This window comes from Sciurus vulgaris (assembly GCF_902686455.1).
Source record: "Sciurus vulgaris genome assembly, chromosome: 6".
NCBI classification, from domain to species: Eukaryota; Metazoa; Chordata; class Mammalia; order Rodentia; family Sciuridae; genus Sciurus; species Sciurus vulgaris.
The window spans coordinates 30,144,473-30,167,234 of record NC_136466.1 but is presented as its reverse complement, the minus strand read 5'-3'; the positions used below and the strand labels follow the sequence as shown (position 1 = coordinate 30,167,234).

General features: G+C 35.0%; 2 protein-coding genes across 11 annotated transcripts in view; one reads left to right on the top strand and one right to left on the bottom strand.

The window, feature by feature from the left end:
- RAPGEF6 (Rap guanine nucleotide exchange factor 6) overlaps nt 1–22,762 on the top strand; it is a 209,443-nt gene that overhangs the window by 86,961 nt on the left and 99,720 nt on the right. For all 10 annotated transcript variants that reach the window (XM_079144100.1, XM_079144102.1, XM_079144104.1 and 7 more), the window contains one exon: nt 2,380–2,523. In XM_079144100.1, the coding sequence (XP_079000226.1) occupies nt 2,380–2,523 (144 nt within the window). The remainder of the gene's footprint in view (nt 1–2,379; nt 2,524–22,762) is intronic.
- Nucleotides 13,550–15,296, bottom strand: LOC306663699 (isocitrate dehydrogenase [NAD] subunit alpha, mitochondrial-like). The gene has a single exon (XM_079144245.1). The coding sequence runs from the start codon at nt 15,240–15,242 to the stop codon at nt 14,142–14,144; it is 1,101 nt and encodes a 366-aa protein (XP_079000371.1). The 5' UTR covers nt 15,243–15,296; the 3' UTR covers nt 13,550–14,141.

The following is a 22,762-nucleotide window of genomic DNA, read 5'->3' as shown; positions in this document are numbered from 1 at the left end:
ATATTTGAAAACAAATGGGGACTTAATGTAATGTGCATTTTGGCAAATCCTCTAGGTGTTAAATGAACAAAGGTGAATATAATACAGTTCTTGCCTTGGAGAACTTGTTACCTTGTTAGTGAGGGTTTTGTTTTGTTTTGTTTTGTTTTGTTTTGTTTTGTTTTGTTTTGTTTTGTTTTGTTTTGTTTTTGTGGTGCTGGGGATCGAACCCAGGGCCTGTGCTTACAAGGCAAGCACTCTACCAACTGAGAGCTATATCCCCAGCCCCAAGGTTTTCTTAAATAATTATGATGGGTATGCTTAGTGCTGTAGAGGGAGAAATACTGTCCTAGAGTAGAGACCAGATTGTTTAAAATGGGTAATGAATAACAACATTTAGCAGATCAACAAGTAGGCAGAAAAGGAATAGGATCTTAGGCAGAAGTAATAGCAGCATTTGTAAAGGAATAAAAGCAATAGGGAGCAGATACCATTTATAAGAAGTGTAGGTGTGAATAGACTAAGCCAGTCAAGGTCTGAAGAGAGGAATGTATTTTGTGGTTGTCAAAGAAATGGCAATTGAGATATATCTTAAATGATTGGTAGTGTCCAGTTAATGGCACTACCAGAGGGAAATAACCTAAGTTAGATTACTTAGGAGAGAATATAAGCTATTTATATGGAGAGGCACATGAATAGTCACATTGACTTAGCTGGTACTTATTCTTAAATTTCCTGTACCTCCACAAACTGAGTAAAACCTGAAACAGAATTGAGTAGACTCAAATCTGAGAAATCACAGGGAAGTTTTGCTTATCTCATTAAAGTTTTTATATGAGTGTATTTTTTAAGGGGAGAAAGATAAGAGAACAACTTTTCCAAGGTTGTTATATACCTCATAAGGTGATAAGAGCATGGGCGGGAGCATGCCTCCATTTGAATATCAAATGTAAGAATTTAAAGTTTATTTGGTAAACATTAGCACCCCATTGAAGCATTTTAAAACAGCAGGCCTGACATAATGATAAGTTATCTAGGTGATAATTTATCTGACGTGAAGGATAGGATTGGAGAATCCCAGCAGTAGTATCACCTATTGGGGATATTCAGGACTGAAGTGACACGAATAAGAGATGGTGGTAGTGGAAATGAAAGAATGGGATTATGAGGAGCTTGTACAAAAAGAATTGACAATTTGAAAAGTGATTGGACCTAAGATTTGGAAGACGAGCAGGGAAGCTGGGAATGTTAATTAGATAGCATTTCGGAGCCTAGAACATATAGTATTAGCAAAGAGGTATGACATTAACAGGAAAAGTAGTTGTAGGAGAAAAGTGAATTTATCATTTGTTATATATCGAATCTGAGGTTAATTATAAGGTATATCTTAGACCATATCAATATGCCCTTTGTAAAAATAGTTCATTTTTTAAAAATTATGCTTTGGTCTGTGATTGGACAAGCAATGCATTCTTGTATCAACCAAACAAGCTTTGGAAATAGACCTTTATGCCCACTCACCTTTAATAAGTATCACTTTTGTGAGCCTGGAAAGTCACTAATCTTTGGGGGTTTTGTTTGTCTGTAAACTACAAGTGATAATATCTTAACTAGATGGTGTTTAATACACCTCTCCCCCGCACACATGTACATAGTGTACGTGCTGGCTTATTTTAAATTCTAGATAAATGTTAGGTGTTTTTTTTCCCCCTGTCTCCCTTTCTCTCCCTTTTTTGCTTCCTCCCTCTCTCTCTGATTGAAACCAGAGATGTTCTACCATTGAGCTATGTCCCAGCCCTTTTTTTTGCTTTTTATATTGAGACAGGGTCTTACCGAGTTGCCAGTGCTGTCCATAAATTTGCCGTTCTCCTGACTGGGCCTCTTGAATAACTGAAATTACAGACCTGTACCACCATCCTCCTTTCTTAAAAGATGCCAGCCTTACTTTTAGCTGTAGTCATGTATTAAATTAAACACCAAGAATAATGAGTAATGTGTTTTTGTATTTACTTTTTAACATTTCACTGTAAATCATAACCATGATTGTTTGCTTTTATATGTGTATAACCAGGCCATTTGTAATTAGACTGACTTAGAAGTTATAATTATTGAACCTGTAGGTGTAGTTAACAGCCTTCATTTCTGGTAAGTGACTTTATTTAAGAGGATATATGTTTATGTGCATAAGAGACTATTTCCTGGAAGGAGACTGTGGTCTCTTTATAACATTGTCTTTAATCTTTTTGAACTCATGAGCTTTGTCCTATACACACTGTTTTTTTGAGGCAGTTTCTTGCCAGAAATAAATGAAGATTCCTTATGAGCCTGATGAGACTCCATAGACTGTCAGTAACATGGAAAAATTGGCTATTTAGTCAGGAATATGAACATGTTTTTCAGGTAGAGAATTCCAAAGATAACGAAGATAGTTTTCTACAAAGAGAAATTCCTGCCAGACAGTCTCGACGAAGGTTTCGGAAAATAAACTACAGAGGAGAACGCCAAACCATAACCGATGATGTGGATGTTAACAGCTATCTTGCTGTGAGTATATTTGGAAATGTTTCCTGAATTTTCTTTAATTTTCACATGCAGTATTTAATTTCATAATATTTTTGGTGATATCAACACTTTGGTCTCTAGATGTAAATAAAATTTGGGACAGGCAAATATGAAGTATTTTTTAAAATATGAAGTACTCTCACCTGTGGGAATTTTGTTTTTTATTTTGCCTTTATTTAAATATTGTAGAAGAAATGTTACTTTTTTGACATATTTGTGAATTTTCTTCCTTTGTGTTTCTTGAATGTGGTATAGATAGATCAGAGTCCTATTTGAAAACTCAGGTAATAGAATGGGGAGGATTTTTGTTCTTTCTTTTTTTTACATGCTATAAGACATCCTTCCCTTGAAAAGTGAGTCAAATATACATAACATGTACTAGTGCAGAAATAATGCAAGTGTTGAAGGTACATTTTCACATACAAATATTAAAAAAAGAAAAAGCAGATGAAATATGAACTTATACCAGAAAAAAAAGTAAAGCTGTTTCTTCAGAAGTTTTTAATTTTGTAATTATAGATTGCTTCTTTTTCAGTTACAAAGTAGATTAAGAAATAAGGATAACGTTCAAACAAATCCATGTGTGGTTTTTAGGAAGAGGTTACATAGTAACCAGTTTTCTAAGGAGTCACGATTCCCCAAATCCAAGAACAGTTAGTCTACACCTTGTCCTGTTTTGTTTGCTTGTGTTTAATGATAATATGAGGGATGGGGGGTTAGTTGATTGGCAGAATTCCTAAGGGTATCTTTTGCTTCTAGTTTTTTAATTTTTAAAATACTTTTATTTTTGGTTGATGTGTATTATATTGATTTGGTTGTCAGAAACAGAAATGTAGTCTTTCGATGGGTTCTGTTTTTGATAGCATACAATACTAGTTCAAAAACTTAGGACATTCAGAGCCACCCAAGGTTCATTTTCTCTTCCAATTATTTAAACATTTTTTTCTTTTTATAAAATATTATAATATAAAATATTAATCCTCTGTGTTATAGTCACTATTTAACCTGACTTGTTTTGCCTTATTACAGTCTGTATTTGACAAATTAAAACCATTCTCACCATCCAGTTATGTAACCATTGATGGCATTTCATATATTTTGGGTTAAAACTATTAAGTATGGAGATATACGTTTGTTTTCACAGTATTCAAAAATTTAAAATATATAATGTTTTGTGACTTTTTTTTTTTTTTTTTTTTTTTTTTTGCAGTACTGGGGATCGAACTCAGGGCCTTGTGCTTGCGAGGCAAGCACTCTACCAGCTGAGCTATCTCCCCAGCCCGTTTTGTGACTTTTTAAAACAATATATATAATCTTAACATTTTTGAATGCTGATAAATGATTTTTTACAGCACTATTCTTTTTCCTTTAATTTTTTGTTTGTTCTTTTTAGTTATACATGACCTTAGAATGTATTTTTACATATTATATACACATGTAATATAACTTCCCATTCTTCTGGTTGTACATGATGTGGAGTTACACTGGACATACAACGCTATTATTTTTTAAAATACTTTTTAAAAATTTATTTATTTTTATATGGTGCTGAGGATCAAACCCAGTGCCTCACGTATGCTGGGCAAGCGCTCTACCCATGAGCTACAACCCCAGCCCCAACACTATTCTTAATGATTGCATAATACTCTTTTGTAACAATATGCCATAATTTATTTGGCTCTCATTAAATTGCTTCTAGTTTTTTAATTTTTAAAATACTTTTATTTTTGTTTTAATATGTATTGTATTAATTGTACATATTAATAGGGTTTGTATACTGATCGAATCCAACCACTTTTTATCTACTCACTTCTTCCTACCCTCCCCCACTTTTCTCATCCTCTAATAATTACTATTTTACATTCAGATTAACTGTTTGCTTCCACATATGGGTTAGAACATGTGGTATTCATTTTTCTGTGACTGCCTTATTTCACGAAAGATAATCAAGTCCTCCAGTTCCATCCATTTTGTTGCAAGACAGGATTTTATTCTTCTTTATGGCTGAATATTGTGTATACATATCATATTTTCTTTATCCATTCACCTGTTGTTTGGTACCTAGGTCGATTGCATATCCTAGCTATTGGGAATAGTGTCACAGTGAACAGGGTTGTGGTCACACAGATATCTCTTTGGTAGGCTGTTTTCCTTTCCTTTGTTTATATACCCAAGAGTGGGATCGCTGTATTATATCATAGTTCCATTTAGTTTTTTGAGGCACATCCATACTATGGAGATAATGCCTGTTCTAATTTACATTTCCACCAAGATGGTATGAGAGTTGCTTGTTCTGTACATCCTTGTCAGCATTTGTTATTTTTTTATCTTCTTGATAATAGCCATTCAAACTCAGGTGAGATGATAGCTTATTGTAGTTTCAATTTGCATAATGAGCATTTTTAAAATATATTTGTTGTCCATTGGCATTTCTTCTTTTGAGAAGTAGCTATTTAGATCACTTGGTCTATCTTTTAACTGGATTACTTGTTTTTTGTTTTTGTTTCTGTTAAATCTTTTTAAGTTCCTTATATACTCTGGATATTAATCCTCTGTCTAGTTTTTCTATTGTTGCTTATGTTTTTAAGGTCAGATCCAGATAATCGGTGGATATTATTGCCTTGAAATGTTCCTTTGACATTTTCTTCTAATAGTTTCAGAATTTCAGGTCTTACATTTAAGTCTTTGATCCATTTTTATTTGATTTTTGTACAGAGTAAGAGATAGGGAACAAGTTATGGTATTTTGCCTGTAGATAATCCAGTTTTCCAAGGATCATGTATTGAAACAATGTATTTTTTGACCCTTATCAAGAATCAGTTTGCTGGAGTTAGCTCAGTGGTAGAGCACATAGCTAACATGCACAAAGCCTCAGGTTTGATCCCCAGTACTTACCAAAAACAATTAGTTTGCCGTTGTTGCATAAATTTATTTCTGGGAGCCTTATTCTCTTCCACTGGTATATATATTTCTGTTTTAATGCCTTTACTATCCCTTTAAATCAGGTATAATAATGCTTTCAGGGTTTTTTGTTGTTGATGTTTAGGGTTACCTTGGGTATTCAGGGTCTTTTGTGATTTCATATGAATTTTAGGATTGTTTTTTCTAATTTTATAAAGAATGGCTTTGGTATTTTGATAGGAAATAGTGCATTGAATCTGTAAATTGCTTTGGGTAGTGTGGGCATTAACAGTGTTAATTTTCCTAATACATGAACATAGGAGTTCTTTCCAATTTTTTACATTTTCCTCAGTTTCTTTTATTAATGTTTTATAATTTTCATTTTTGAGGTCCATCTCTTCATTGGTTAAATTTATTCCTTGGTATTTAAAATTATAATTATTGTGAATGGTTTGCTTTCATGATTTCTTTTTCAGCAAGTTCATTATTAGTGTGTAAAAGTACTATTGATTTTTGTATATACAGTTTATAATTCTACAACTTTACTAATTCACTTATTAGTTCTTATAATCTTTTGGTGGAACTTTTAAGCTTTTCTGTGTAGAGAATTATATCATCTTCCTACTTTTACTTCCTACTTTCTATTGATATTATTTCTTTCTGTTGCTTAATTGTCTCTACCTAAAACTTCCAGAACTATTGAACAAGAGCAGTGAGAGTGGGTGGACACAATTGCTTATCTTGTTAAAATCCTAGTGGAACTGCTTTCAACATTCCCCCATTCAGTATGATGTTGGCTATGGGTTTGTTTTAAGCAGCCTTTATTATGTTGAAGTACCATTCTTCTATACTTGATTTATTCAGAAGTATTTTTGTTGTTGTTATTTTGTTTTGCAGTGCTATATTGCTCAGAACCTCATATTTACTAAACAAGTGCTCTACCACTGAATTACATCCCCAACCCTTTTATAAGTTTAATTTGAAAACAGGATCTTAAGTTGCCCAGTTTGATCTAGAAACTGTGTACCTTGTGCCTCAGTCTCCCAAGTAGCTGGAATTACAGTCATGTACTACCCATGTCTGGCTCATTCCCAGCTTTTATTGTGAAAGGATATTGAATGTTTATTGATTGGCCTATGTTGAACCATCCTTGGATCCCTAAGACAAATTCAACATGATTGTAGTAAGTGATTTTTTTGATGTGATGTTGAATTTTATTTGCTAGTTTTTTTGTTTGTTTGTTTGTTTTTGGTTTTGTTTTGTTTTGTTTTTTTGAGAATTTATGCATCCATGTTCATCAGGGGTATTCATATATAAATTTCCCTTTTTTGTTGCTGCCTGATTTGGTTTTGGTATCAGGGTAATGCTGGTCTCATAAACTAAGTTCAGAATGGTCCCTCTCTTTCAGTTTTTTGGGATGGTTTGAGAAGAATTCGCTTTAATTCTTCATTAAATGGCTGGTAATATTCAGCAATGGTGCCATTGGCCCTAAACTTTTCTTTGTTGGAAGTTGTATTTATTATTGATTTAATCTCACTACTTCTTATTGGTCTGTTCAGGGCTTTTAGGTTGAATTATTCTAGGTCACTTTTGTCCAGAAATATCCATTCTTCTGGGTTTTCTAATTTGTTATACAGTTTTTCCTAATAATCCTAATAATCCTCTGTTTCTTTGGTATAAATTATAATATCTCCTTTTTCATTTCTGATTTTATTTGGGTCTTTTTTCTTGGTCTAACTAGCTAAAGGATTGTTGATTTTGTCTTTTCTAAAAACCAACTCTTTATTCGATTGATCTTTAAGACTCTACTTCATTTATTTCTTTTGATCTTTGTTATTTCCTTCCTAATTTCTGGGTTTTTTTTTTTTTTTTTTTTTTTTTTCCTCTAGGTCCAGGAGATACATTGCTAGGTTGTTTATTAGAAATCTTTTTTTTTTTTTTTAATGTACGCACTTATTGCTATAAACGCCTCTCTTAGTACTGCTTTTACTGTATTTCCTAAGTTTTGCTGTGTTGTGTTTCCATTTTCATTTATTTTGAGGAATTTTGAAAATTTCCCTTTTATTATTTCTTTAGCAACATAGTGTTCCTTCATAATGTGTTGTTCATTCTCCACTTATTTGTATAATTTCCTTCACATGCTTGTATAAGTTTATTTTGTTGATTTCTAGTTTTATTCCACTGTGGTCAGAAAAGATAAAGAATACAATTTCAGAATTCTTGAATGTTAAGACATTTTCTGGCCTAATATATGGTCTATTCTAGAAAAAGTTCCATATGCTGATGAAAATGGTAAGTGTTCTGTAGTTATTGGGTGAAATGCTCTGTCAATGTCTGTTAGGGTCTATTCAGTCTATAATATAGTTTAATGTGTCTTTGTTGTCGTTTTGTCAATCTATTCATTGATAAAAGTGGGTGTTGAAGTCCCCTACTATCATTGTTTTGGAACCTTTGGCCCCCTTTAGATCTTATAATATATATATATATATATATTTTTTTTTATTAAATTGGATGCTCTGGCATTAGGTACATATATATTCACAAACATTTTATCATTTTTTCTTTTTTATATACCAGAGATTGAACTCAAGGGTTCTTTACTACTGAGCTATATCCCCAGTCTTTTTCACTTTTTATTTTGAGGCAGTGTCTCTCCTAGTTACTGGGGCTCTCACTGAATTGTGAAGGCTGTCCTTGAACTTGTGATCCTCCTGTCTCAGCCTCCTGAGGTACTGAGATTACAGGCATGCACCACCATGCCTGGTCATTGGATCTTGTTGAATCAATCCCTTGATAGTTACATCCTGATCTTCTTTGTCTCTTCTTAGAGTTTTTGTCTTCATGTCTCTTTTGTCTTTTGTAAGTATAGTCACTTTTGGTTACTTTTGGTTTCTATTTGTAGAATTTTTCCTACACAAATGAATTTCTTACAGTGAGCTTCTTGTAGGCAGGATATCATTGTCTTTTTTTTTTAATGAATTCATCTAGTCTGTATCTTCTGTTAAGGTTATTGTTGATAGGTGAAGACTTAATCATCTCTTTTTGTTAGTTTTCTTCCTTATTTTTTTTTTTTTTTTAACTGGGATTGAACCCAGGACCTTTTTCATGCAAGGTAAGCACTACCTACTGAGCTATATCCGCAGCCCTTCTAATTGTTTTGAATATCCTTTTTTCTTTATGGTTCGTCTTTGTGATTTGGTGGTTTATTGGCAAGATTTGATTATTCCTATTTCTGTTTTGTGTACTGTTCTTCCAGTGTCATACTTCCATGTATTTGCATAATGGTGGTTATCTTTCTTTCACTTCTGAGGACTCCCTTAAGCAACTTTTGTTAAGACTGGTCTTGTGGGTGATGAGTCCCCTTAATTTTTACTTTACTCATTTCTAAAGGATAGCTGTGCTGGATATGCTTATAAGGTATCTACTAAGAAATCTCACTTAGTCTAATGGTGGTACCCTTAAAATGTACATGGCATTATTCTCTTGCAGTTTCTTTAATTGTCTTTTTCTTGTACTTTTGACATTTTTGATAATTATACCCTTGTGAAGATCTTTTCTATTCATGTCTTTGGGCCCTGTAGGGCTTCTATACCTAGATGTCCATATCTCTTGCAACATTTCTTAAAACTTTATAATCTGAACAACTTTAAATGCTGTTAGCTGGTTTTTTATAGCATTATGTTTTAAAAGGGGGTCTTGCTATGTTGCCCAGATTGATCTTGAACTCCTAGGCTCAAGCAGTCATACCCCCTCCACATCCCAAGTAGTTGAGACTACAAGCAAGTGCCACTGTGCCCAACCATAACATTATGCTATTTGGGAGGTTTTGGGGGGGGTACCAGGGATTGAACTCAGAAGCACTCAACCACTGAACCACATCCCCGGCCCTGTTTTATATCTTATATAGAGACAGGGCCTCACTGAGTTGCTTAGCACCTTGCTGCTCCTGAGGCTGGCTTTGAACCTGTGATCCTCCTTGACTCGGCCTCCAGAGCTTACAGGCATGTGCCACTGCCCCTGATCACATTATTCTTAATGATTGCATGAGACTCCATTATAATAATGTGCCATAACTTGTTTATTCAGCTTCCAGTGTTTGATCATTTACTTTTTTCTAGTTTTTCTTTTTTTTTTAAATGAGTTGTTAAGAAGTTTATTTGTGGAAATATATACCCACTTCTTAATTTCTTGAGGAAAAAAATAGCAAGAATTGCTAATTAAAGTAACTTTAAAACTAGTTGGCTCTCCTTGTGTAAGCTGGAGAGTACAGTTTCTTGTGCTTTGATTTTTTTCATTTATTCTTGTCTCAACTTTAGTGTGTTCTATTCCCAGATTTTTTTTTTTTTGGTATTGTGTTGTAAAGCCTGAACAGATACCATATTTTCTCTGGATACCTGTGGTTTATGCTTCTGGGTCTTTTGCTTTTAGCTCTGTTGTGTGCTAAAAAAAGTTTTCTTTTGTATGTACTGGTCTTCCAAATGGAGCAGAACGGAGCAGTGGGCACACTATTTGGGATTGTTTACTGATAACTCTTGAGTGTGATTTTTACACATTAGGCTTACACAGTTAGTGTTATTTATTTTACCAAATACTATCAGAAACTTGACAAATCAGAAAAATGAGAACTAAGTTGGTTCAAGTTGGACAAGCTAATTATTAACATGAAACCAGGTTAGAGAAGGCATTTTTAAAAGATCATATTACTTGCATTTTCTCCTTCTTAAATTAATAGGGTATTTTTCTTAAAAGCATATATTTCAGGCAGTTTAGAAAAATGCAGCATTGAGAGGCTTTCATTAACTTTTTTTTGCATTGCTGGGGGTTGAATTGAGGGCCTCACACATGTTGGGCTAGCACTCTGCTACTGAGCTATATCTACCCAGCCCTTCCTATTTAATTTAATTAATTTATTTATTTACTTATTTATTATATTTTTAGTCCTAGATGGACACATGCCTTTATTTTATTTATTTATTTATTTTTATGTGGTGCTGAGAATTGAACCTAGTGCCTCACATGTGCTAGGCAAGCACTCTACCACAGAGCCACAACCCCAATCCAGCCCTTTTTATTTTTAGACTTGGTCTTCCTGAGTTGCCACGGGTGACCTCAAACTGGCAATCCTCCTGCATCAGACTCCCAGGTAACTGGAATTACAGACCTGTGACACCACACCTGGCTTGTTTTACTTTTAATTAATATTATCAGTTATGTAAAATCTGTGCATCTGGCCACAGTGCCACCTACTGGCAGTTGTTCTAGGTAATGACACTCTGTATCAAAAATCATAATAGTATTTTTGGAAGTAGAGAATTGGTTTTATGACCACTGTAAGGCCCTTTTTTCCTCCATTTTCTTTTTTCTTTTTTTTTTTTTTTTTTAATTTTAGAAAAAGGAAAAAGATGGTTTATTGCTTAGACTCCTGTCACAAAGGCTGTGATTCTGCCCATCAGCAGGAACAGGGGAACAGAGGTGACTGAAAGGCTACATTCCTCGTGTGTTCTCTGTCTGGAGTTGTAATTCCCTTGTTTATTTGGGAAATAGTCATTTCTGAGATTTTTCTGGTGCCATCTGCATAATCTAGATTACATTGTTCCTATGTTAGGTATATACTCAGGGACAGATAACTACCTAGGATGGGGAAGAAAGGTAATCTTATTTCCTCTGAGATTAGAAAAGGGGAGAGATTAGGAAGGAGCAGGGAGAGAGGAAAAGAAAAACATGTCCATTTTAAAAATAAGTTGCAGTCGTAGAGCAGCAAGTGTTATATTCAACACATAAAATGGACCACTGTTATATTTCCCCACTGTCAATTTCTACATTCCATTTCTATGGAAAAATGGGTGATAACATCTCCAATCTGCAGCCTCCTGAAAGGGAGGGGGCAAAGTTGAAGGAAGTATCACCCAAAGGGCATGAACAGTTAAGGGCATTCAGCCACACAGAAGTCCAAGGGTCCACAGTGGCAGATGGCAGGTGACTGGATAAGGCATACATAGGGCAAGGATCATGCTAAGACAACAATAGACAGCAAAGCATTACTTTTTTGTAAATAATTACCACAAAAACAATTAGTATTTCAGCCAGTCTCTGAAAACCAGGACAGTAACTCATAATCTTATCAGTGAAAAAGCAGATCAAGTTCATCAATGTAAAAGGTTAGGAAGATTTTTAGGTCTGTGAAATCAGATTCAAATTAACTCAGGACAGATTTTCGACTCTTGTGATCATTATCATTAGGCATTCTCACACAGAACACTTCTTTTGTAGCCTCCAGCTTTTCTTACTTTTGGTAGAGTGACACAAGTGTACATCTTAGGTAACATTTTTTTTTTTTTTTTCTAAAAAAGCATTATTTTTCCTTTTAAACGTCCATGTAGGACTGTGCTTTTAGGCTGTACTCTCTTGCCAGGTGTTTAAGATGAAGTTGGTCAAAACCGACCTTGTTCCTATCTACTCTTTTTTTTTTTGGGGGGATGGAGGAATTCTGGGGATTGAACTTAAGGGCACTCAACCACTGAGCCACATCCCCAGCCCTAATTTTGTATTTTATTTAGAGACAAGGTCTCACTGAGTTGCTTAGTGCCTTGCTTTTGCTGAGACTGGCTTTGAACTCTCGATCCTCCTGCCTCAGCCTCCATAGCCACTGGGATTACAGGTGTGTGCCACCACACCTTGCCCTATCTACTCTGAAGAGTCAGCTGAAATTCTTCAGAGATCACTCTTGGGGACATGTGTCTCCTGGCTCCTTTTTAGCTCTCTTCTACCAGTGGTGCCACTTGCCAGGATAGGTTGGGGTCTGGCTGACCATTTGTGTCTTCTCTTAGAAGCATCAGGGACATTTCCATCTCCATTGACCCTCTTTTTTGCAGAATATGCACTGGTTGACTTCCTGTTCCCTATGGTCTTCTCAGTATCCCTGATCAGATCAGGTGACTTACCATAGTTTCAGGGTCCAGAGAGGGATCCCCTCGTTCTTTCAGTCCTGACTGAGAGTAGAGGGCAAGGGCCAAACTGCTGGTTCCTTTTCCTTGGCCCTTTCACTTCCTTGACTTTGGTCTCCAAGTTTTTGGTTTTTAAACACCCAGCAAGCCAGTTTTCACCAGTCTTAAAGAGGAAGTAACAGGTTATAATTTCAGTATCTGTAATTTTACAGATACCCCTTTCTTTCAGTTGGGGTTAGTATTAGTATTGGAAGTCAGCATTATATACTATTTGTCCTATAGATGATGACTTACTATCTTAAATTAACCCAGGTTTTTTTTTGTTTTGTTTTGGTTTTTTTCTTTTTCTTTTTAAGAAGCAGTACCTCTGCAAAACACTAACAGGCAACAGTTAAAAAGTTTACAAGGAAAATACAAAATGAAATTAACAGAGCAAAAACATATTTAGTTTGTGTAATAGCTAGGAACCAAGAAAAATGACTTTTATAATCTTGAACGTTCACTTAGTTATATATTATGTTCCATGTTTGATATCACAGAAATCTTTACAACAAAAATCAGTCTTTTGAACACAGTGTTAAATGAGCTGAAATCTAGTCTATTTTGGAGACATTTTAACATGGAGTAAGGTAGGAGGCAGAGCCTTATCTCAGGTAAGGCGGGGTTCATCACAAATAACCATGCAACATTACATCTGAAACATGAATCAAAGAAAGGCTAAGAGAGCTTTTAACTTTCTTTTTGTGGAAAAGTGGCAGAATGCTTCCATATTTTACAGCGTTACCTTTAAGCAGATCAGGATCTCCTTATTATCTTCCAAAACTGCATTTAAATTCCAATTCTAGTGTGAAAAGTAACACAAAATTGTATATGTAATTTATTGACAATAGGTTACTTTATCCAGCTATAAAACATCAAATGACATGAATAAATACCAACCAAATTTTTTTTTCTATACAAATCCAAGATCTTTGCTACAGATAATTTTAGTTTGGATAACACCAGCTTGGCAAAGTGCTCTCCTAAGCTTTACATTTAACTAAGTTTACTTTTGAAGTACAATTTAGAATCCAGAATGTACAGTAACAACAATCACAGGTCTGCGTGGGTTAACAGAAATCAAAAGATAACTTTATTTTTTTTTTATTTTTTTATTTTTTTTTATTTCTTGGATCTGAAATTTTTATTCATAGTAATTCATGTAAAGGACAAATCTGTTGTTATTTTCCATACCATTAAGGAATATATCATTTTCACTGTTTTTGATATGAACTTTCCCAGAAAATTTCTCTTGCACCCTTTTAGTTTTATGTCATCTTGTGCTATTATGCCAATACACTATTTTATTTTCATTGTTTTTCATATACCAAAGAAAATAAGACTTTCATTTAAAAAGTTAGATATTCTCTTATTCTGTACCATTGTATTTACAGTTGAAGAAAAATTACTTTAACTGAATTGTAAAATGGTTAACAATGGCAAATGATACAGTCCACTTAGAGTTTACAAAAAAAGGTTTACCAGGTAGACATTTAATAAATAAAAGACGCACTTGGAAAAAGTCCTTTGAAAGCAGGCCTAGGGACATCACCTGCATCCTTGCACAGATTTTGCTAAGAAAAGGTCAGATCTAAAAATGCACTCTGTCAAGGAACAAGCAAACCAAATGCACACCTAACGGCAGGTATTCTAGAGAGAGGTTTATGTGGTAGTGTCCCTTGGGAGTGACTGCAGCAAGTACCATCTGTAGAGGTGTTAATCTAAATCTTTTACCCGGCGACAGATTTCTTCTGTGAAGTCTGAGCATTTTGCATTGCCTCCCAAATCTTTAGTTAAACTCTTTCCATCCTTAATTGTAGCAAAACACGCAGCCTCAATTCTTGCAGCGTGGTCAAAAAGTCCCATGTGGCGCAGCATCATCACGGCACTGAGCAGCAAGGCCGTGGGATTGGCCATGTCCTTGCCTGCGATGTCTGGGGCAGTCCCATGAACCAACTCAAAGATGGCGACCCCATTGGCTCCAATGTTGCCACTTGGGGTCACACCAAGACCTCCAATCAGTCCCGCACACAGGTCACTCATGATATCTCCATACAAATTTGGCATAACAAGAACATCAAATTGGGATGGGTCTTGTACCATATTCAAACATACTGTATCAAGGTACATCTCATTAAATTTAATGTCTTTACAGTTTTCTGCAACTTCCCTGCATTTCTGCAGAAAAAGTCCATCTGACATTCGCATGATGTTGGCTTTGTGCACAGCTGTGACGTTGCTCCTGTGATTGTTTCGGGCATACTCTAAGGCAAATTCAGCAATGCGCTTGCTTGCCTCCTCAATGATAAGCTTGATGCTTTGCACAACTCCATCGACGATCACATGTTCAATTCCACTGTATTCTCCTTCTGTGTTCTCTCGAATGGTGACAATATTTACATCAGTGTACGGAGTTTTATACCCTTCGATTGAGACACATGGACGGACATTGGCATAAAGGTCAAATGTTTTCCGCAGCAATAAATTCATAGATGGGTGACCAGCTGCTGTTGGGGTCTTTAAAGGGCCTTTCAAGCCCATCTTGTTCTTGTCCATTGATTCTTTGGCTTCCGGAGGTATCATCCACTTTCCTCCTGGTCCTTGAATGGCAGTGACATTCCGCTCCTCCCACTGAATAGGTGCTTTGGCAGTATCAAAAATCTTCATAACTGCAGCTGAAATTTCTGGGCCAATTCCATCTCCTGGAATTAAAGTTACTATCTGAACACCACCAGCAAAACCTCTGGTCACCTGTTTTGGGTTGTGGAAAGCACCCAGCAGCCGAGAGACCTTGGAGATCCACGCGGACCCGGCCATCGCTTCTGCTCCTTTCAGCGCGGCGACAGCGGTGGTAGTAGGGCGCGTGCGCGCAGCCGGCCTCTGGAGCCCGCCCCGCGTGGCCCCGCCCCTGACGCCCCAAAAGATAACTTTTTTTAAATCTCTTACACATTTAGGAAACAGACTTAGTTGGAGCAGACACTGTTGAAGACAGTGTGGTCCTTCTATATCAGTTACAATGTATAAAAGAGAATACTTACTGGTTGTCCTACCAGTAAACTTAATAAACTTTCATTTTATAAACTTTTACATAACACTTAGACAGGCTTAGACATATAGTTCTCAGATGCATACATATAGCAAGTCACATGTATTTTGGGTGTCAACAATGTTGTTATAACCTAAAGAACATTTGTTTGTTTAACCAGTTACAAAGTAATCATTTAAGACTTTAAAACAGATACAAACCCTAATTTCTAATTCCCTAATTAGGTTTCCCCAAGCAATGAAACATAACAAATATAAGAAAATTATCTCAATAGATAAGAGCAGGTCATTGTTTCAGACTTTGCTTCATATCAGTACATTGAAGTTCAATTAACTGTGCTAATTATAGCCAATTTAATCACAGACACACACAAACATTTTGAGATTTACCTTCCACAAACCTTCTGTGACTTAAACATTCACAACTTTACATACTTAGTTTTGCCCTCTTTCTTCTTGGACTTTAGCCCAATACTTTCTCGTCCAGAAGCATTTCTTTTACCTTCCAATTTTCCATACTAAAATATATTTCAATACCTATAACTTTCTGTTATCTTTACTAGTTTTGGACCCTTTCTTAAATTAATATTCTGACACAGCCCTTACAAATGTTATCTGTGCATTTAATTTACACAACACAATTCATCCCAGGTGAGGGTTAGACCCAGCATATACAAAACTGCCTTAATCTTTTTTCTCCCAGGTTGCATTCAAGGGGTTGGAGCACAGGATATTTTTGAGCCTGACCACAAGGCCATCAACTTTAAGTGAGGTCGCCACTACCAGTTGTACCCGGAGGCTGTTTTCAAGTCTTTTCCTTATACTAGATATATTGATACACGATGGAGGAAGCCCCTTCCATCCTTTTCTTTAAGTTTCCCTTGAGATCCTTTTGTAGAATCTGCCTACAAAACACAGGTTGGCCTTAGGTTTGTCTTTTTCTTTTTTGGGTGCAGTTATTTATTCTGCTAGTCTCCCCAGGCATTTAGTTTGATGGGATACTATTATAGCAAGAATTGCTTTGCCTAGCATGTATGAGATAATGAGTTCAACCCCCTGAACCGCAAAAAAAAAAAAAAAAAAGAGTAAAAAGAAAATGTGAATCAACATTATATCCTCAAAGCATATTGCCTGTCAGAGAGAATAATAGCACTTGTTTTTTGATCAGCCTTCTTAGCTTTCTGTATAACTTTGGGCAGATTATATAACCTTTCTCAGTCTGTTTTGTTTGGTTTTTGCAGTGCTGAGGAATTCTCAAGTCTGTTTTGATGTATCACTTATAAGTTTGCAAAAGACTTAAATGTCAGAATATATATAAAGGGTTTTGTCTAGTGTCTGGTGCTCTGAAAAAAAATAATGTCAGCAGCTTCATATTGCTGTTGTTACTATTATAAATATTCAAAAGTTATCATTGCTTGTAAAATGATATTTATCCATTGTATACCTGTTAGCTTTCCTATGGCTATGACAAATACCTGACAAAATCAACTTAAAAGAGGAAAGATTTATTGTGGCTCACAATTTCAGAGGTATCACTTCATGCTTACTTAGTCCCATCACTTTGAGTCTTTAGCCAGGCAGAATATCATGGCAGAAAGCACATGGTGAAGCAGAGATGCTCACCTCATAGCATCCAAGAAAGGACTTCACATACAAAATAGTTCTTTCAAAGGCACACCCCAAACTACCTACTTCCTCCATCTAGACCCCACCACCTTCCAGTAGCAACAGGGGCTCAGGACTGAGCCTCTAGTACATGGCTGTGGAGGAATATTTCAGATCCAAATCATAACAACTGAAGTAAAGTACTTACCAAAATATATTAAAGTAAATGAAAACAAGTAAGAATCAGACCAAAGGGAGAATAAATATAGGAAAAAAAAAATCAAGCTGGTTTGAAGTTAGTATAATATTAGCCAACTACCCCTGTCAGCTTCTTCATTGGTAGGCATAACCTCTCCAGTGATCTTTATATATTTCAATCCAAACCAGTTCCTAAGTCCTTACAACCATCCCTTATTTGCAGTAAATGGCAAAGTGAACTCTGTTTCAGAGGATATCTTGCAGAAGTCTTCATGTTGGCTCCATGATTTCTAGTGCAACACATTGCCATCAGTTGGAACATATTTTCTCTTCATGTCTTCTCCCCACAAATTGAATGCCCTTTTAATCACATACTGCCTTTATGCAGTTTGAGGTGTAACAACAAAACTAGCAGTTTTCTTTTTCTTTTTCTTTTTTTTTTTTTTTTCATAATTTATTGGTTAGAAGATTCATTCTTACTATAGATCTTAGCAACCTTGAATGTCACCTTTTTATTCAGAGAACTCTTACAGCTTTTCTTTGGCATATCTGAATTGCCAGCATTATCATCATTCTTCTATGTGGGGGCCATTATTAAATAATATAAGGCTTACTTGAACTCAAGTGCTACATACTATGACAGCTGATCTGATAGCCAAGATGGCCAGTAAGTCACTAACAGGAAGGTAGCGTATGCCACGCAGATATGCTGGGCAGAGGGATGAGTCATGTCCTGAGAGTGAAGGAATAAATCAGAGGAGATTTCATTTTGCTACTCAGAAGAGTACATAATTTAAAACTTATGAATTGTATATTTCTAGAATTTTCCACTTAATATCTTCAGACTATGATTGATCACAGTAATTGAAACCATAGAAAGCAAAATTTCAGATGGGGGGAGGAACTTTCTGATAGTAATTAACAAGTCCAGTTGGTTAGCCCAAATATCTTACAATTTAGATTATGAATCAATTTCCAGACTATGGGAAGAAAGTAGTAGAATATAATAAAATTTGTGTGTACTGTGTCTTATCCTTTTAAATTTGGGGGGATTGTGTATTTAATAGTGAATCCAAATATTTTTTCACTAATGTATTAATTTTTAAACAATATATGTTAGAAATGTATCACAGATTTTTTTCCCTATTTAGTGTATTATTTGAACAGATTTTGAGATTATATGTTATATAAGCCCTTGCCTTACTTGGCTACAGTCTACCTCTTCAGCCTCTTGTCTCCATTAGGTTTGGTGGTTCCTTCCTATGATCTTATTCTCTTTGTTTGGAAGGCTCTTAAGAGCTTTCTTACCTAATAACGTTTCTGAACTTTGATGGGGCCATTATAAATAAAGCTGCTATAAACATTTATGTACACATCTTTGGGGAACATCCAGAAGTGAGTGACAAGGTTAAATGATAAATGTATGTAAAATATGTGCATCTAGCTGAAGTTTTTTCTTGCAGAATGGTGTCCCACCATGTCTAACTCCCAAGACTCTTATTCATCCATGACCTCTTTGGAGAAGCCCTCTCTGATCTTTTTCTTAGAGTACGCTTCTCTTCTTTGGTCCCATAGGATGTTACACATCACTACATGCAGTGCACTCATATAATTTGTTCTATCCTTATGGCAACATAAATAAAAATTTAACAACAGCTTATTAAAGAATTTTTAAATGCCTGGGGTTGGGAGTATAGCTCAGTGGTAGAGCACTGGTCTAGTATGTGCAAGGCCCTAGGTTCAGTCCTCACCACCACCACCCAAAAAAATTTCTGTGCTTTATATTTTTATATAAAGTTAACTGTGGCATTTTAAATAGCATATAACAATGTTTTCAGATGAGTTGAATTTCTGGTGTTGGTACATACATAGAGTTAAATGATAAAATTAAGCCAGGACCAATGAAAGTGAAACATTGGTTTTATCAAGGTCAAGCACCACAGTATACCTTTATTCAACCTGAAGTGAACCTCTGAAATATGAGGTATTACTCATACTCAGTTATTTTTTGTAGAAATATGATTGAACCAAATACAAATCTGGGCATTCCTCAAAGGTTTAAATTTTTGTTGGTATTTCCTTTCTTCTGCTACTGTATTTTTAAATAACAGTGTGTCAGAATGGATGTTTGATGTATTTGTCTACTTAACTAGATCTCAAGTTTGTTAATAGACTAAATCATAACTTTTTCTTTCATATGGTTTCTGGTTGCCTTTTTATATTCTTAGGTGCAGAATAATCTTCTGGCCTTCTTCCTCTCTGTTGCCTCCATAACAGAACCTATACAGACATGAAGCCAACCTGGAAAGAGGAATTTTATGGCAGCATCATTGATCATAGTTTTATACTTGGAGGGCTTCCTTTTGCTCAGACTTTTTGCATATTTTTTTCCACCCAGACTTTTATTCTGAAATAGTGTGGTGGGTGATATCCTCTGAAATCTACTCTTTCATTGTAGTCTCACATTACTAATACAGCAAGTGTCTTTCTCGTGTACTACTTCCATGATTTGTTATAATCATGGAAGAGCATTTTTTAGAGAGATTAAGGCATACTTGTCATGCAGTTGAGTAAAACCTAATTATTAGGATACCAGATCCACTTAGCATCTTTATGGTGATGCACTGAATAATGGCAAATGCTACCACTTGTCCATGGATGTGACCCCTAAAGTTTTTTTTTGTTTTTGTTTTTGTTTTGCCCAATGTGTTTTTTGCTTTTATGAATTCTGCATGCGTGTGTGGGTGTGGGTGTGTCTGTCTGTCTCTCTTATTGATCAATTTGTGTAGTGAGAAATAGGAATCATCCCTTACCTGCACATGAGAAAATAAGACTTTAGTGCAAGCATGTATGTGATTGCTAAGATATCTCCATAGAACAGGAGTCAGGATGAAAGAGATACACACACGCACACACCTGTTGCATCATTCATCATGAGAATTTGATTCAAACTATGTAAATTACAGTCACAGATGAAACTGTCTACATTGTGAACTTTATATTTGTGTACTTGATCCATCCTGATTGTTTTTAATTACATTTGGTGTAAATATTTGTAGAATAAAGTGATGAATTAGTAAACAATTTTTATCACTTATAAACTCAAGAAATTTTTATTTTGAGCCTTTGCTATTATTTGTGTGTATAAGACAGTGCGTAGTGATCATACTGCTACTCAGAAATTTGGAGTTCTACCTCTGAGAATCTGCAGCTTTTCTACATTGCTTTTCCTCTCATCATATTTACAACCTAGGGGGCTTTGAATAGGTGTTGTATTCTTTCTGGTGCTATCTGTCTTAAAAATTACAAGAACTTACTGTTTTTTGTTCATGGGTATCTAATACCTTCTAGCAGAATTCTGCTGTCTGTCTGCTGGAAAATAACAGAATTCTTGGTAAAAGGTTCTTATATTCTTGGTAGAAGGTACTTATACCTATTTAAGAGGGCACTAGAATGATATAACTAAAATTAAGTAGAATAAATGGCCAGTGTTGAGCAGATTTTTTTTAATTTTGTAAAAAAAAGCTCATGGTGGAAATATAAAATATGTAGAGAAGTATAAAGAAGGAGCTCTCTCAAAACTGGAGCTAGTGACTTAAATGTATATGTTTTTGATTAGTTTAGATCTCTTAACTAATTAAATGCTGAATATTTAATTATATATTCTGTAATTTTCTTTTTCATGCAATTAAGTTTTCCCAAAAAATATTATTTTAAATATTGTACTCGCATGCAGCTTCCAATTTTTCTCCTGTTACATACAACTTTTATTGATAAATCTGTAAATGACTGATTACTTCCTTCTGATTGAGTCATAGAAATTAATAATTGTGGGACTGCCATTATAGCTCAGTGGCAGAACACTTGCCTAGCATGTGTGAAGCCCTTGATCTGATCCTCTGCACCACATAAAATAAATAAAACAAAAGTATAAAAAAATACCATAACATTAAAAAAATTAAGTTGCAGAATTTAGGGTATTTTTAGGTTTGTACATAAAAATTGCTAGCTTCTTGGTATTTAAAAAACTTTGTCTCTATTATTGACCATGTATGAACTTTAGGAATGTTGGGAAAAGAACAGGTCATATCACCCTTCTGGTTGTATGGAATAGCTCTCCCTTTGTTAAAAGTGACACTGATTCCTATGGATATGCACAAGGAACCAGAATCAAAGATTTTTGTCATACTTGAAACACTTCACACAGTAATTGCTAAAGAATACTCTTGATTATTGTTTAAGCAACTCAGTATTAACATATTGACATGTACCAGCAGTCTGTGACAATGATTTGTGAAGGATTCCAGTTAGAAGGAATTAATAACTACTCAAACATAGCAAAGAAATTAATACTAGTTGTTATACCTTTTAATTTGATTTGATATCTGTTCAACTGAACTGTTTTCTGTATTTGACTTTTATAGCATTAGAAAATGTAGTACTTAAAATTAGAGAAGTAATAAAAAGGTAATCTAATGTAATGCAGACATTTGCAAATGAGGCAATATTGATAGTTTAGTTTTACAATGAGATTTTCTTATATATAATATATATGGGTTTTTTAATTATTGGCATATTTTTGAAGAAAATTAATATGCTGTTTCAAAACTGTAGGTTTATGCATAATACATATTATACTTGACTGACTCCTCTATTTTCAAAGTGTATTCTTTTGTGTGAGTATGAAAAATGTTTGATACAAACAGCCAGTGTAGTGGAGAGTAGAAGCATGGTGGTGCCTTTTATTGTTCCTTCAGTTTCACTGATTCTAATTATAGAAGCTTACATCACCTTAGTTGATGATAACAGCTTCTCTCTCTCTCTTTGCATTTTCTTTCTAGATCACTCCCTAAGGATAGGTCATATTTCATAGTGCATGTGTCCTGCTGGTGGCTTTGACAGGACTTTTTTTGACAGTATGTGGTAATCAGTTAGTGGACACAGATGACAGTGTGCTAAAGCATACTGTTTCTTACAAAATAGAAGAATGTAACAGCCCTTTCTTCAGAAAAGCTAAGAAATAGATAGTATAGGCAGTGAAGGCAGGAATTCCTAGGAGGCACCAGTAATTAGAGTTAACCATGTCTGATAACTACAGAGATTCATTTCAGATGTTCATGTTAGGCATAGGACTGAAAGGGTGTTGAAAAGCTTGTTGTGTTCCTTTAAAAAGGCTGTATATTACCTCTGTCCACTGCAGTGTACATCATTTATTCATTAATTTTTCAAACAGATTAAAGTGTTTTTACTATGTAGATCAGTACCTTTAACAGTTTATATTTCAAATACCAAATAATTGTAACTACATTACAGAAATGAATTCTGTTCATTTTATTTTGTACAACTACAGAATTTTTTTTCTTTTGTTCCTCACCTTTCAAGTTCAGTTTCTCTAAATTGTGATTATGCTTCACTGTGCAGATGAAGATAGACTGTATTACTATGCTTGAGATTAGTATAAATCTGTTTTTTTTTACTGTTTTTTCATA

What these genes read in the sequence shown, in the direction of transcription:
- LOC306663699 (XM_079144245.1), bottom strand. Translation starts at nt 15,242, where the DNA reads ATGGCCGGGTCCGCGTGGATCTCCAAGGTCTCTCGGCTGCTGGGTGCT.